The sequence below is a fragment of the Canis lupus genome, chromosome 9 (assembly GCF_011100685.1).
Source record: "Canis lupus familiaris isolate Mischka breed German Shepherd chromosome 9, alternate assembly UU_Cfam_GSD_1.0, whole genome shotgun sequence".
Classification (NCBI taxonomy): Eukaryota; Metazoa; Chordata; class Mammalia; order Carnivora; family Canidae; genus Canis; species Canis lupus.
Window position 1 is genome coordinate 19326474 of NC_049230.1, and position 14250 is coordinate 19340723.

At 53.7% G+C, this 14250-nt stretch overlaps 1 protein-coding gene across 4 annotated transcripts; it reads right to left on the bottom strand.

Moving 5' to 3' along the window:
• Window positions 1-34: 34 nt before the first annotated feature.
• CD300LG (CD300 molecule like family member g) lies at window positions 35-13162 on the bottom strand. Of its 4 annotated transcripts, XM_038547183.1 has the most exons (8): window positions 12955-13162; window positions 11725-12060; window positions 9083-9184; window positions 8054-8138; window positions 7277-7389; window positions 5463-5521; window positions 2216-2317; window positions 35-1705 (listed from the first exon to the last, which is right to left on the bottom strand). In XM_038547183.1, the coding sequence occupies exons 1-8, from the start codon at window positions 12995-12997 to the stop codon at window positions 1592-1594; spliced, it is 954 nt and encodes a 317-aa protein (XP_038403111.1). In that variant the 5' UTR covers window positions 12998-13162; the 3' UTR covers window positions 35-1591. The 4 variants fall into 4 exon arrangements, with proteins under 4 accessions (XP_038403111.1, XP_038403109.1, XP_038403112.1 ...); XM_038547181.1 differs by lacking the exon at window positions 9083-9184 and having other exon boundaries at window positions 8054-8351; XM_038547184.1 differs by lacking the exon at window positions 9083-9184 and having other exon boundaries at window positions 12955-13159.
• Between the last annotated feature and the right edge of the window lie 1088 nt (window positions 13163-14250).

Here is a 14250-nt window from a genome sequence, read left to right on the forward strand (position 1 = left end):
GAGAATTGAAATAAATGGAAGCACAGTGAGGAAATATCACAGAGCTGATAAACATTTTATTTATAAAGTTTGGTAAAATATGGAGAAATGTTTATAAGAATTAGTGGGGGGATGCCTGGCTGGCTAGGTCGGTGGGGCATGTGATTCTTGATTGGGTTGTGAGTTTGAGCCTCACATTGGGCATCGAGATGACTTACAAATAAAAAATTTTTAAAAAGCATTAAAGTGGGAAAAGCAGGATCTAAAGTTGTATATGCAAAATAATTTGTAAGAGAGAACACCAGTAAATGATGTGAAGGGAAAAAAAAGGAAAAGAAATGCAACAAAATGCCGCAGTGATCACAGTGATGGTCTGGAGGAGTGGTGAGCCTGAGTGAGTTTTCTTCTCCTCCTCCGCCTGGATTTCTAACTTTTGTATACTGAGCAACCACCCATTTCACTTTTTAAAGAAAGTTGAAAAAGAGAAAAAAAAAAAAAAAAAAAGAACAGTCTTCTTATTCTATCCCCTCCCCCTTCCCTCTCCAGGGGACCAGCCTCAGGGTCATCATTGGGTTCCTGCCCTGTCTCCTCTCTCTAGCCCTGTAGACACCCACCTGCACCCAGTACTTTTCAATCCCTCCCTAACCCCAGCCCACAGGCAATTAACCCTTTCTCAATGAGGAAGGAGCCAAGCTTTTCTCCAGCCTCCTTCCAAAGCCTAGGATGCATGGCTGGGTGGGGAGCTGGGAAAGACAACGCCTCCCTGCCAGTCCTGGACTCACCCCTTCCAAGGTGCACCTAACCTGGGCTTGGACTCGGATGGGCCCAGGAAAGCCCCCAACTGGGTCATGGTGTCGTGGGCAGAGCAGCCCCTATTGTGTGTGTGTGTGTGGGGGGGGGGGGAGGCGGAGCAGGTGGGAGACCCCACACACCAAATGTAGCCTCTAAACTGGATGAACCTGAGCCCACTGCTTCTCAAATTCAAGTATAAGAGCCACCTGACACTGTTAGAAATGCAGAGTTGTGGGGCCAGCCCCAGAGATGGTGTAGAGCCCAGGAATCACATTTTTAACTAGCTTCCTGAAGGAGTGGGATGCAGTCACATTTTGAGAAATCAGAACCTTGTCTATCCCCTGGCATGCTCTTCCTCCTCCTCCTTGCACACTTATGCAGGAGAAAGTGGTGCTGAGTCAGGATGGAAGGGAGAAGAAAGTGGGGGTCTTTTGCTGGGTACCCCGGTGCAAGGGATCTCTTGTAGCAGATACAAACTCAGACCAGATCTCCTGAGCCTTGCCTGGCTCTGGCGAGCTCCAGAGGCTGCCCGCCCCGCCCCGCCCCGCCCCACCCTGCCCAGGGATGTGAACATATTGAGGAGGTCCCAGTCTCCCCACTGGAACTGTGAGGCCACCCCCTGGGGCTGGCCAAGGCTTCCAGGTCAGGCTGGGTGTGCAGGAGGAGAGCCTGGGGAGGGTTGGGGAGAGCCTGGGGAGGGTGGGGGAGAGCCTGGGGCCTGGCAGGTGAACTCTGAAGCTATAGCGGAAATTGATTGGAGTTAGTGCAAATCTAGCCGTTCAGATTCCCGGCAGGCTGGCCTGGGGGCACTCTTGCCATGCTAGACTGAGATGAACTTTGAGAAGCAGAGCTCCTCCTCCGACATGTGGAGGGGAGGCCCTGGGATGATGTTCTCCTCCGGGTCCTGCAAAGGCGCTTCACTTTCTTCTGAACTCTGCAAAGAAAAAGCAGTCAGGGGTTGAAAAGCAGAGCGCAGCCGGGGGTCTCCAGGTAGGGTCCACCCCAGCCTTTCCCACAGTTCTGGGCCTCTGTCCATCTAAGGAGCACAGACCAACAAGGTCTTCCCAGAACCCCCAAACTCTGATTCATGCCCTCACCTCTTTCCAAACATCTTCCTCCCGGACACCCCCAGAACACCCTCATGGCCTCTGGCTAGGTTTTGCCTGCAAGTGTTGGAATCCTGCCAGCCCAGAGCTCTTTAAACTGTGACTACCAAACTATTCAAGAACTTTCTGGATGGGAAAATGAGGATGTAAGTTCGGGAGTCCTGACTCCCGAATGAAATGGCCTGCGCCTATGGTTATGGTAGGCGTAGGTGGGCGGATGCAAGGGGCAGTGTTCTGGAAGCGGATGCTGAGGAAAAAGGCCCCCCCATCACTTCCCTGCATTGTCAGAGAGGAGCCAGGGTAGGTGACTCCAGATCCCCGGCGCCCTCTGTTCACACCTGGCTGAGGCACTGGATTTCTGTGCATGGGCTGGCGGCGGGCTCTGGGCTGGCGTGAGGCCCAGAAGGCCCTGTGGGGTTGATCACGGGGTACTCCAGCGGCTGAAACAGAGACTTGGTCAGAACAGCCCCGTTCCTGGTGGCAGGGATGGTCCACCCGCCCCAGCAAGGGGGAGCCACGGGAGAGCACGGGATAGGGGGAAGAACACAGGCTGTGGAGTCAAAGCCCCTCCGTCCTATTTCCTACATCTCAGAGTGACCTTGGGCACCCACTAACCTCTCTGAGGCTCAGTCTCCCCAGCTGTAAAATAGGGATAAGAATTTTACCCTCAAGGTTATCACGAACATTTGTGGTAATGTTTTATTGCTCGACACCTGGGAGCTCCTGGAATGATTCATTCATTTTCACTATTGTCACTTCTATCTTTAAAGCAGAAAGAATGTGCAGGCTGCAAGTTCCTGGCAGGCCCCGGGGAGGGCAGCGTCGAACACCTCAAAGGCTCACCAGATAACAAACCACAGAGAAAAAATTCTTTATAAGTCATAAGCCTGAGCACCCTCTTCTAGGTCGGATAAGGAAGCCAAGGCCAAGCAAAGAGAGGTAGGTAGTCCAGGGTGAGTAGGAGCCATCTCGGGACCAGCAGTGGGGCAGAAGAGGCTGGAGCCGGCCTGGGGCCCCCAGGCAAGTCTCCCAGGTGTCCCCGCCGGCAAATCCCGTGGCTCGATGGGCACTGAAGACAAAGAGGCTCCTGTTTTCTGGACATCTACTGGGGTCTCATCTCATGATTTCCCAACCACAACTCCGTGAGATGGGGATATTGCAGCTCAGAGAGGTGAGGTAACTTGCCAGATGTCACACAGCTACCAAGTAGCTGAGCTGCCACTAGGACTCGTGACCATGTGACCTTAGACCCAAGCTCTTTTCCAATCCCATGCTACCATCCTGGCAGGGCATGCCGCACACTTCCCTTTGTTTCAATGTCGCTCGTCCCCTAACTGCCCCCTCTGCACCTGCTTCTATCACTGCCCTAGCTGAAGGGGGTGGGGCAGAGGTGGACATCTGAGCCCTCTCTGGTGACACATTCCATCTTACAGGAAAAGCTGAAAATCAGAGCAGAAATCCTCAGCAGGGCTGGGGCTGGGGGGACGAGGTGATGAGGGAATGGGGTGGGGTGAGTGGAAGGAGACTTCACTTTCAGTCAGGGCCCTGGTCTCTCCTAGTCCTTGCCTATGGTGAGGACACAGCAGAGCCGGGGCCTGATCAGGACTCCTGGCGTCAGGTCGATTCCCCATTCATCCCATCTTAACAGCTTTCTGATTTGGCCCCAACGCAGCCACTGCTGACCGCTGACCACTGGCAGCCACAGAAGCGTCCCCTGCTCCCAGGTGACTGAATTTGAGGAAAGAATCTCATGGGGCAGAGACCAAACCACACATGCAGGCAGTGGCCAGGACCACTACGCTACGTCCAGGGCGGCAGAGTGGGTCCCTCATTGGTCCCTCTACCCACGTCATGGGCCATGGGCTGTTCCAGCAACTGCGGAGGCATTTTCTGTGTTGTTGAATATACAAGACGTATTAGGAGAGCCTCTGTGTCTAGGTGCTAGAAAAATAGCAGGGGATCAGGGAAGCCCAGTACTCCCACTTGCGCTGTTCCAGGAGCCCTGCTATCCCAGGTTCATGGATGGAGAAAAGTTCTTTCTTCTGAGTCTAGGGGAACAGTCTTGGGCTGAGCAGGTGGCTCCATTCCTCAAACCCTCCACACTTCGATGTGGCAGAGTGGGAGAGGCACAGGGCACTGCTGCCAGCCTCACAGACTGGATTAGTTTCCCCAGCTCTGCCTCTTTCAGGATGGGTCTCTCTGGGCATATTACTTATGCTCTCTGAGCCTCTATTTCTTATTCTGTAAGAAGGGGGTAATAATAGCACCTACTTCGTACAGGAGTTATGAAGGTTCTGTGACATGGGTAAAGCCCCTGGCACACAGTAGGTATTCCTTAAAGAGTAAAATGAGAGCTTCTTGAAATAGCTCTCTGGACAAGGGAAATGCTAGTCTGGGCCCTCATACTTCCCTCTGAGTTTTACACCCCCCTGGGGCTCTCTGGCAGAGCCAGGAGAATGCCCCCTTCCCTCTTTCACCTGAATGTGGGCAAAGAAAATCCCAAACCCTTAAAATTCCACCTGCAGACTCTTCTAAAAACTACAAAGGCGCCAAAAAGGAAATATGCCAAAAGCTCTCGATTGGTCATGTTCACAGCATCTTGTCTCTGACCCTCCCCGCAAGGGGTCAGCCCCCTTCCCAGCCCCTGGGGCCACAGGCCCTGCATCCCTTCCTGCCCCTCCCACGTGAACTGGGACAGGGACAGGTTCGGCAGGCAGGAAGCAGTCCCAGGCAGCCCTTCCTGGGTGGGCAGGGTGGCGGCAGCGTGGGCAGAGGGGCTGGTGTAGGTGGTCTCTGCTGGGCCTCCCCAAGCAGTGCAGCACAGCACAGAGGTTCTCCCTCCCGCCCCGTCCCCCTTTTAGAGGGCAGGATGTGCCCTAAGATGCACAGCCTGCACAGTCAGGACGCTGGTCTCTGGAGGACAGTGGCAGCCCCCCTCCCCATCTGCGTCCATGACCTTTATCTCACTCCTGTCTGCTGCCTCTGGCCTTGCTGGGCTTCCTGAGACAACAACAGCTGCTTCCTAAACCAAAGCCCAAAACCCCATTCCTGCCCTAGCCTCTCCCCAGGGGGATGGGGCCTGAGTCTTTTGTCCTCACTGGCGCCAGGAAAGAAGGCAATGGCAGCTCCCCTTTCCTGCCCTCTCAAGTAAGAGAATGAAGTGGAGGCATCTCTGTAAACAGCTGGGGGGTGTGGGTGGGGGAAGCGAGGCAGGTGGGGCTTGTGTCCTGAACCTGTGGTTTTGCAGCCCTCCCAAAGCCCAAAGATCCCTAGGATCCAGCTCTGACAGTCTCTGACAGTCTCTGATTCTTAAAGCAGCGGATGGGGGGTGTGGGTGGGATAGGAGGGCGCTTAGCCTGGGGAAGTCCCTGCCTGGCACCTGCTAGGAAGTCAAAGCGAGAAGGGCCACTCTGTTGGCTTTGTACCCTGTTGGCTTGCAGAGATCCCCCAGAGATGGGAAGCAAGCCCTGACTGTCGGACAGTCATAGACAACGCAGTAGGGAAATGCAGAGACAGGGCCCAGGAGTCCTGATGTCCCGCCCCACAGGGATCCGAGCTTGGGCTTCGGCAGGCTGCCTTCCTTACCGAGTGTGAATGTGAGAGGTGGACCTTCTCGTTCCTCTGTGTCTCTGCGGCCAGGTGAGCTGAAAGAGACCAGCAGGAGTACCCTGAGGCCAGGAGCAGCTGGGAGCAGCCCACTAAAGCTCCACAGAGGTGGACTGGCCCACTTGCACTTGGGAGTGGGGGCTTCCCAGAGGGAGCAAGCAGATGGGTCAGGCAGGCAAGCTGCTTGGACTTCTAGCTCTGTTCCAAAGCAGTGATTCAGCCTTTTTGGGTACATGGAAATCTCCGTGTGTGGGCCAGAGACTGGCTGGGAAAGTAATTCTAGGTGCTAAGGTCATTGCTGCTTCTTTTTAAAAAATTTTGTTTGAATTCATTTTGCCAACATATAGTATAACACCCAGTGCTCATCTCATCATATCATTGCTTCTTAAACCTCAGTGTACATTACAGGATCCTGGGACATTCTATGAAAATGCCGATTCTAACTCGGCAGGTTTGGGTTGAGGCCTGAGGGTCTTTTAACAGGCTTCCAGGGAACGTTGCTGCTACTAGCTGGGGACCACAATTCAAGAGGCAAGGGGCTAACAAGTTCTGAGGTCTTGATCAAGAATGCTCCCTCCCTGTGTGCTCCTCTGGGCTCCTCTGTGGTGACAGGGCCAAAGCTGACATTTCTTCCTGGGGGCCACACAGGGAGAAGTCAGAGGCAGGCCCAGGATGCCCCCGCCCCGCACAGCCATCTGCAGTAGGAGAACACCGCCAATTTGCAGAGTGTTTGGCACACAACTTCCTGGTTCCACCGCTTCCTGGTTGTGCAAACTCAAGGCAAGTTGCTTAAACACCCTGCCTTAGTTTCTCCCCCTGGAAAATGGGGACACTTGTAATGAGTAGTTTCTAATGCTACAGTATGGAGAGCATTAGAGGAGATAAAAGCAATAACAGCTACACAAAAATGCCTGGCACATGGCAGCTCCTCTGATTTATTTTTCGGCCAACCCTCTCAACCAGTGCTGTCTGCCAGAGTAGCCACGAGCCACATCCAAGTGGTGACACGGGAAGCATGGCTGCTCTGAATTATACCAGGTTTTAAAGGCTCCACAGGGAAAAAAATGTAGAATCTGGAAGATGTATCATGAATATTTTTATATTGATTCCACATCCAGATGATAACCAAGTTAATAAAGTATATTATTAACATCTCTAGTTTCTTTTTACCCTTTCACATGTGACTTTTAGAGAAGTTTAAATTGCATACGTGGCTTGGATTCTATTTCTGCTGAACTCGTATTCTATTTCTGTTCTATTTCTCCTGTAGTCTGTATCTGTGATCCCAAAAAGCCATGGCTCAGGGAAGTTAGGTGACTGGCCCAAGGTCACACAGCTTAAAAGGTAGCAGAGCTGGGATTTGAAGCCAAGTCCTGACAGGAGTTGAGCACCTCTCAAGACCCCGAGGCAGGTGTTAGGTCATAGCATTTATCCTGTTCAAGAGCTTAGTCTCTATTCCTGGCCTCTCCACCCCTGGCCATAGCAGTCACCCAAGGAACTGTACCTGCAGAGGCTGGACGTGGATTTGCTGGGATCAATAGGGACAGAAGTGATTGATGAGCTTGGATAGATGGGAGCAAGCCAAGAGCCCCCACTCTCCCATTTGCACATTTGAATTGCTTTTTCCTAATGCTGACTGACCTGTGGTTCCCTCAGATGGGAAGAGCAGGGCTCCTGGTACCCATATCTCAAATGGACACACTGACCCACAAGGTCTCGGTGGGGTGGTCGGGGGACTGCAGGTCTCAGCAAGGTCCCTGGCCTCCCACCCCGTCCAGTCTACTTCTGCTCACCTTCCTTCCTCCAGCGGAGCAGATAGCTGCCAAGGGCAGCCAGGCCTGCGGCCAGCAGAAGAGCCAGCAGCACCAGGACAGGGGCCAAGATGCGGACCATTGGGATGGAGACTCTGTGGGCGAGACAGAAGGAGCCCAGCAGCCGTCAGCAGATGTCAGTGGCATGCTGTGCACCACAGCATTCTTCGTATGCATCCCGGCCATGTCCCTTGTCTTTCCCAAAGAGATCAGAGGGCACCAGGGACCACGGCACCTGGTCAGTCCTGGGGGCAGGCACCCAGCCCCCACTACCTACCCCAGGAAACACTTTCAGCTGGGTCTGAACTTGGCAGTAGTTACCTGGATGCCTCAGGCAGGGAAGCCTCAGCCAGTGACTGAGTGCAGGTATAGATAATCCCCAAGAACCAATCCTTCAGACCAGGGCTCCAGTGGGGTAAGAAAAAACATATATTCATGCTTGGCACACGGTCCAGAGCAAGATGCACAGGGCCATCTGGGCCACTGCCCCTTAGGCTAGTGCGGGGAGAGGGCTGGGGACCTTCCACCTCAGGAGGGCCTATGTGTCCAGAGCAACAGGGCTGCTGGCTGGGCAGTGCCCATTGTTCACTGCTCAAGGGCCCTGCTGGGGGGGCGGATGGGGCCCAAGTCTGTGCTATAAGCTGCAGCCCTAATAGGGGGCTGTGTTTGCCTAGAGGAAGGAGTTGCTCCTCACTTGCTCCAAGGCACCTTGTGTTTTGGGGATGGCCTGAAAGGTGACCTTGGTCATCCGAGGCTCACCTAGACACAGAGCTGCTGCTGCTGGGGGCCAGAGTGGTGTCCTCTGCTGAGCTGGAGTCCGGCCGTTTGGAGAGGCGGGAGGTCCCTGCATGAGGAGAGGTTGCTTCATGAGGAGAGGTCTCCGCATACGGAGAGGTTCCTGTGTAGGGGTAGCTTCCTGTGCGCGGAGAGGTTCCTGTGTAGGGGTAGCTTCCTGTGCGCCCGTATGGGGAGGTCCCTGCGAACGTAGGGGCCGAGGCTGAGGCCCCTGTCTTCCCCTGCTTGGCTGTGGTGACTGTTTGGTGGAGACCAGGAGAAGCTACAAGTCCAAAAGCAATGCCTCAGCACTTTCTCGGACCCTTGCATCCCAGCATCCCCAGACCTCTGACCCTTGACCCCTGAACCCTAGCCTCCCCAGGACCAAATTCTCATAATATCCCCAGCTAAAGGACACCCAGGGAAGCAAACAGAGGCCTAGATGAAGCCACTGTGGGGAAGCTGACTGTAACTCGGGCACGCCTCACACCCGAGCATAATTTTCAGCCCCTTGTGGTGCCCGCTGACTGAGTAATCACACCCCTGTGTCCACTCCATGGCCCATTCCAGCGGCCATGCAGCACACACAGGCCTCCCCCTACAGTCCTGACCAGTCATTACCTCGGGTCACCACACGCCCAGCCTCACCATCGCTGCCTGAGCAGGCCTTGACTGCTTTCAACAGCCACAGGATCAGCAGGGCAGGGCGGCGGGGACAAGTTCAGAGGCCAGGGTCCAAGGGCCTACCTTTCCTGCTCACCCCTCCAACCCCAGGTGGAGCAGACAGGACACAAGCCTGCCGGTGGGGCTGGGCCTCCTCCCTGGGCTCTGCTGCTGCTTAGGTGACCCTAAGCCTTGTGACCTGACCCCCCCCCCAGGGCCTGATTCCTCTGCTCACAGTACAGCTCCCAGGCGCTGGGAGCCACGGAGTGCAGTATCTGGCTACAGGCAGGCACTCACGGGATGTTGCTTTATAGGGGGGTGGGGGGAGAGACAGAAAAACCATGCACTCACTTAATTCTGGGGGCTGAGTTTGCCAAGCTTTTGCCTTGGGCTGGAGGCTCGTGGTAGCAAGAGGCTGAAATGAGGGAGTGGGGGAGGGAGGACAGCAAGGACCTACGGGAAAGGGAGAGGCTGGTCTCAGGGGAGGCCAGGATCGCCACTCTGAGCCAGGTTTTCTGCCCGGCTTGCAGCCAGTAGCTGTCCTGCCCCCACCACCCCATTCAGATCTCCACCATCATCTGCCCCCAGTCACTTAGGAGCCACGGATGGTAGATTCTAGTGGGTTGCTGGTCTCCCCGGTCCTGCAGTCCCCTTGGCCTCCCCCTCAGCTCAGACCTTAGCTTCCTGCCCGCCAGCCTGCTCTTCCACACCACTCTTTACACCAACGCTGCTTTATCTCTAAAATACAGACTGGATCCCGTCACTTCTTGTGTCACGACACTCAGTGGCCCTCACTGCCTATAAGCTGAAGCTCGAGCTTCTTACATGTCTTTCAAAGCCTTTTAGACTCAGACCTCGGTGCACCGCCTTGGCCTCACTTCTCCACCCTCCGCGGCACCTGCCATACCTCTATTTGCCCTCTATTCCCAATTAAGTGAGTGGCCCACCCGCCTCCATGCCTTTGGCGTGCTGTTCCCATGGGTGCCATGCCTCTCCTCTCCACCTCCACCTAACACACTTCTCTCTGTCCTCAAGTGCTGGTTCAAAAGCAGCCTCTCCACCACGCCTTCCCCAGAGGAAGTGGTCCCTTCTTCCCGAGTAGCCAAAGTTGAGCCTGCTGCCGGTGGTCTCCCACTGCCCTATGCCGCACCATTGTGCACCAGTAGATGTCTTACTGGGTCTCCCTGAGAGGCTGGGAGGACAAAATGCCCAGCCTCTCTGCGCTGTACAGGGGGCACAAACGTGGTATGATGGATCTTCCCCCCTACCCACTGGAGCTGGCGAGCTCCCTGACTCCCCAGGACCCCTCGGTCCCCTCCTCGCTGGAGTGCCATCCAGGACTCCCTCCCTGGCCCCATCATTCTCTTTTCTAATATGAGGTCAGGTTTTTTCTGATTTGTCTGAGTAAAGGATCAAATCTTCTACAAATAAAGAGAATTTATCTTTTCCTTTCTGATATTTATACTTCTTTATTTTGTCCACATCTCATGGCCTAGAGCCTCCAGGCAATGGGGAATGAAAGAAATGATAGTGGATACTCTTGTCTTGTTTTGGCCTTTCTAGAAATTCTAATCTTTCTCCATATTCAATGGTGTGCCGCAGACGGCTCACACTAACTCTGGAGAGCGAACTGTTCACTCTTCAGGAATTTTGTGAGCTGGTCGTTAAACCATTAGTAGCTGGAAATTGCTGAGGGAGGGGGCATTTAAACCACAGAAACTGGCAAGCATGGCAAATCGGAGCTTCCCCAGCTAAACCTTCACCAGCACACCACTGCCATTAGCCTTTATTTTCTATATCCCAAATATCATCCAAGAAAGGTCAACATCTGACACAGGATAACACAATAATGCATGTATCATACACAAATAAATGATTATAAATGAGGTCAAAATTTAAGAGAGCCTCAAATATAGGTAGAATTGATCCTCACTAGGTAAGAACAAAGCTGAATACTGATAAGAATCAGAAGAGATCAGATAATCTTGTAAATAATGGACAACAGGTTCAATATGGTTACAATGCTGCTGTTATTATTTGGGGAGCTAATTTCTATTTCCTTGAATTAAAATAAAGATCGACGGATGTCAGGGATCTGGCAGTGGGGATGGGGTGGGTCCCAGCCATGGGGCCAGGAGAGGGAAAGAACAGACACCAAAGTGAGAAAAAAAAAAAAACCTGGATTTGAATCCTGGCTTCATCACCTCCTGCCATGAGACCTCGGGCAAATCATTTCATCTCTGTAGCCTCAGGCCCCCATCTGTGAAACGGGATACAAAGACCTGCCTCACCCTCACTGGCCGGCAGACTACAGCTGCCCACTCCCCTGGCCCCTCTCTGACTTCTCTCTTCTCAGCTCAGCGGGTCCAGGTGGGATTCTGGGCATCCGGAAAGATGCTCTATCCTGAGCCAGAGTCCCCTAGTGTCCCTGAGCTCAATGAGCTCTTCCCTCCGAGGTTAGATCCCAGGCCCTCTTTGCACCTGCCTTTGGGACTTCAGGATCTGGGACAGAGAAGCAGGAAGGGAGAGCTGAGGCCACCAGCAGGGTGAGGCCAGTGTGGCCACGGCTGGGGCACTTGGAGTGGGCCTGGGATGCATAATCCTGGCCTGCAGAAGCCTCAGGAATATCTCACACTCCCAAGAGGGAGTCTTTTTATTCCATGGGATGTCCATCTTGTCCCTAGCCCATGCGCTTTCTCTCCCACACCTGGGCGAAGAGGAAAGGCACTGAGCATGGAGTTCCACAGATCTGCGCGGTGGGACCTCGCAGAAGAGCAGCTGGGGCTCATGCTGCCCCACCTGTTCTCCCGTGGCTGCTGAGCGCTTGACCGGCATCATCTCACTGAGTCCTTGAGCCCCTCGATGGCCTTGGTACAAGCACTACACTTCTTGGCGATGGGGAAACAGGGTCTTACACTGATCGCCACCCACCTGTCCTTCTTCCCCTCTGCATCACCTGTCCCCCACCTGGGGGAAGGAGAGACATTTGTTACCTGGAAAGACAAGCAGGGAGACCAGGAAAGACTCATCTCTGCCCAGTTTGGAGACCCCACAGAAGTATTTCCCGGCATCCTGCAGGGTGAGTTTCCTCAGGGTCACGCTGAGTGTGAGTGTCTGGGGGCTGTCTTGGATGGACACCCTGCCCTCCGTCGTCTCCTGGCCGTCCTCTCTTGCATAGATGGTGTTAGAGCAGTGGGAGACAAAGATCCCGCGCTCCCTGCACCAGTACTTGCTATACGTCTTCAGCTCCTCCCTGTAGGTGCACTGCAGAGACACGGTGTCGCCTTCAAACCCACTGATCTCCTTGGGGCCCACCATGGCTCTGTAACCTGAAACCATAGCAGCGCTGGAGGTCAGAACTCCTTGGATTCAAGTACCAGGGTCAAGACCAGAAGACTCCTTCTCAGTCACTCCCTTCTGCGGCAGGCCTGGAAGAACTGGTGGTCCCTTCCCCATCAAGAGAAACTGGGACAGGGCTGTTGCTGTTTCCCTAAATCTGGTGTACTGAAATGAAGGGTGGTGATGGGGACGTTCTAGACTCAGACAGCCCAGAGTTTAAATCCCAGCACTGCCACTTAATAGCTGTGTGAGCTCAGGGAAGTTGCTTGCCCTCTCTGGGCATCTGGGCTTTCCCAATTACAGTTGATGATGACAGTGTCCTTCCTATTTTATTGATCTTAAGATGCTAATTATAGGTAAGATGCACCATGATTTTATATACAATTTTAAAAAAGCATTACGACTTGAACAATTGTCTTCAGTTACAAGATATATCCTGATGTTTGATGTTAAAATTAAAAAAAAAAAAAGAGGCAGACCTGTGAACTGATGAAACAGAATCATCCCTTATGTCTCAGGATTGTTACGAGTGGTACAGTAGGGGTGCGAGAAATATTTGCAGAGTTTGCCATGGCAACCACATAGGGGGTATCTAGTCTGCCTCCAGGCTGGGTGCAGAGTAGGAAAATAAAGATGAGAGAGGTAAAGCCTCCCTCATAGCCACCTAACCATGACGGGTTTGGAACCCAAAGGTCTGGGAGAAAACCTGGCTCTGCCTTCCAGAAACAGCAAATGCCTGCCCCCTCTGCAGGCTGAGGACCAGTGCGGCGGCGAGGCTGGGTCACAAAAATGAAAAGTAGGTTCAGGAGGGAGGTCCTCTCCCCGCCAGCTTGGGCATGCGCCCCACGCCCCTCCACCACCTCCCTCTCCCGCCCCCATCTCACCTGGGAGCAAGAGGCAGCCCCACAGCACAGTGAGGGGCCACATGGTGGGCGCTGGACCTGCAGGAGCACACGCGGGAACTGGGAGCTCCTCTCGGGGCCACGGGGGACTCTAACTTCCTCCAGGGGCACGAGAACTGCACAAGGAAGTGGGGGAGGGGCCGGGGAGGTCACCCCTCGGCGCACAGAGGGAGGCGCCTCTTCCATTCCCTTTACCGACTGACCCTCCGCTCTGGTGAAGCGCCCAGCGGTGTGCCGCGCCCCCTCACCCCCACCCCCTGCAAACCACCCAGGCGCATCTCGCAAACCCGTGCCCCTTGGGTCTTAACCATGCCCACTGCCATGCACTCCAGAAGGTCTTTTGCAGAATTCAAGGTGTACAAGCATGAAAACATTACATATTGGCTTTTACGAACCTTTAAGTGATTTAGCTTTTCCTTCCATTGTGAGTGTTTGCAGTGCCTGTGACTTTTTCACAAAAAAAAAAAAAAAAAAAAAAAAAAAAAAAAAAAATCATGGGTAGCCCGGGTGGCTCAGCGGTTTAGCGCCTGCCTTCGGCCCAGGGCGTGGTCCTGGAGACCCGGGATCGAGTCCCAGGTCGGGCTCCCTGCATGGAGCCTGCATCTCCCTCTGCCTGTCTCTGCCTCTCTCTCTCTCTCTCTCTCTCTCTCTCTCTCTCTCTCTGTGGCTCTCATGAATAAATAAATAAAATCTTAAAAAAAATAAGACATTGGCACATAGGGTTGTCGCCAATAACTCGAAATATCGTATGTACTCCTCAGTGTAAAATAACTAGTTACCAGGTCTGCCAATAGGGCTGGTGATTGAAAGCATTGATGAAGCCAATGCATTACTCTATCACACACTTAAAAATATTCTGATGACCACTTCAATACTATTGGCTTCCTTTTAGGCGTCTGTATATTATTTTATATATTTAAAAGACGAGTATTCTGAGAGGAGGTCCAAAAGCTTTACCAGGGGCAGTGCCCCCTCCTCCGCCGTCGCTTCCCGGAGGACGCAGTACCTGCTTTCGGCCACCGGGCGGCGCTGCGAAAGGAAAGGAGGGAAGCGGACGGGCTGGGTCGAGCGGGATACCTGGAGCCGCCTGCAGGCCGCGCTGTAAGGCTGGCCTCCCCAGCCGCTTTAAATTGGGCATTCTAGAAAGCGAATTAGCAATTTTCTTATCACAGAATTGGATCCTCCTTTCAAGGAACAAAACACACACGCACACTAGAGGGAGCCCTGACACATCATTTTTCAAAATAGCTCTGTCAGCGGTGGGCAGGGGGCGGGGGT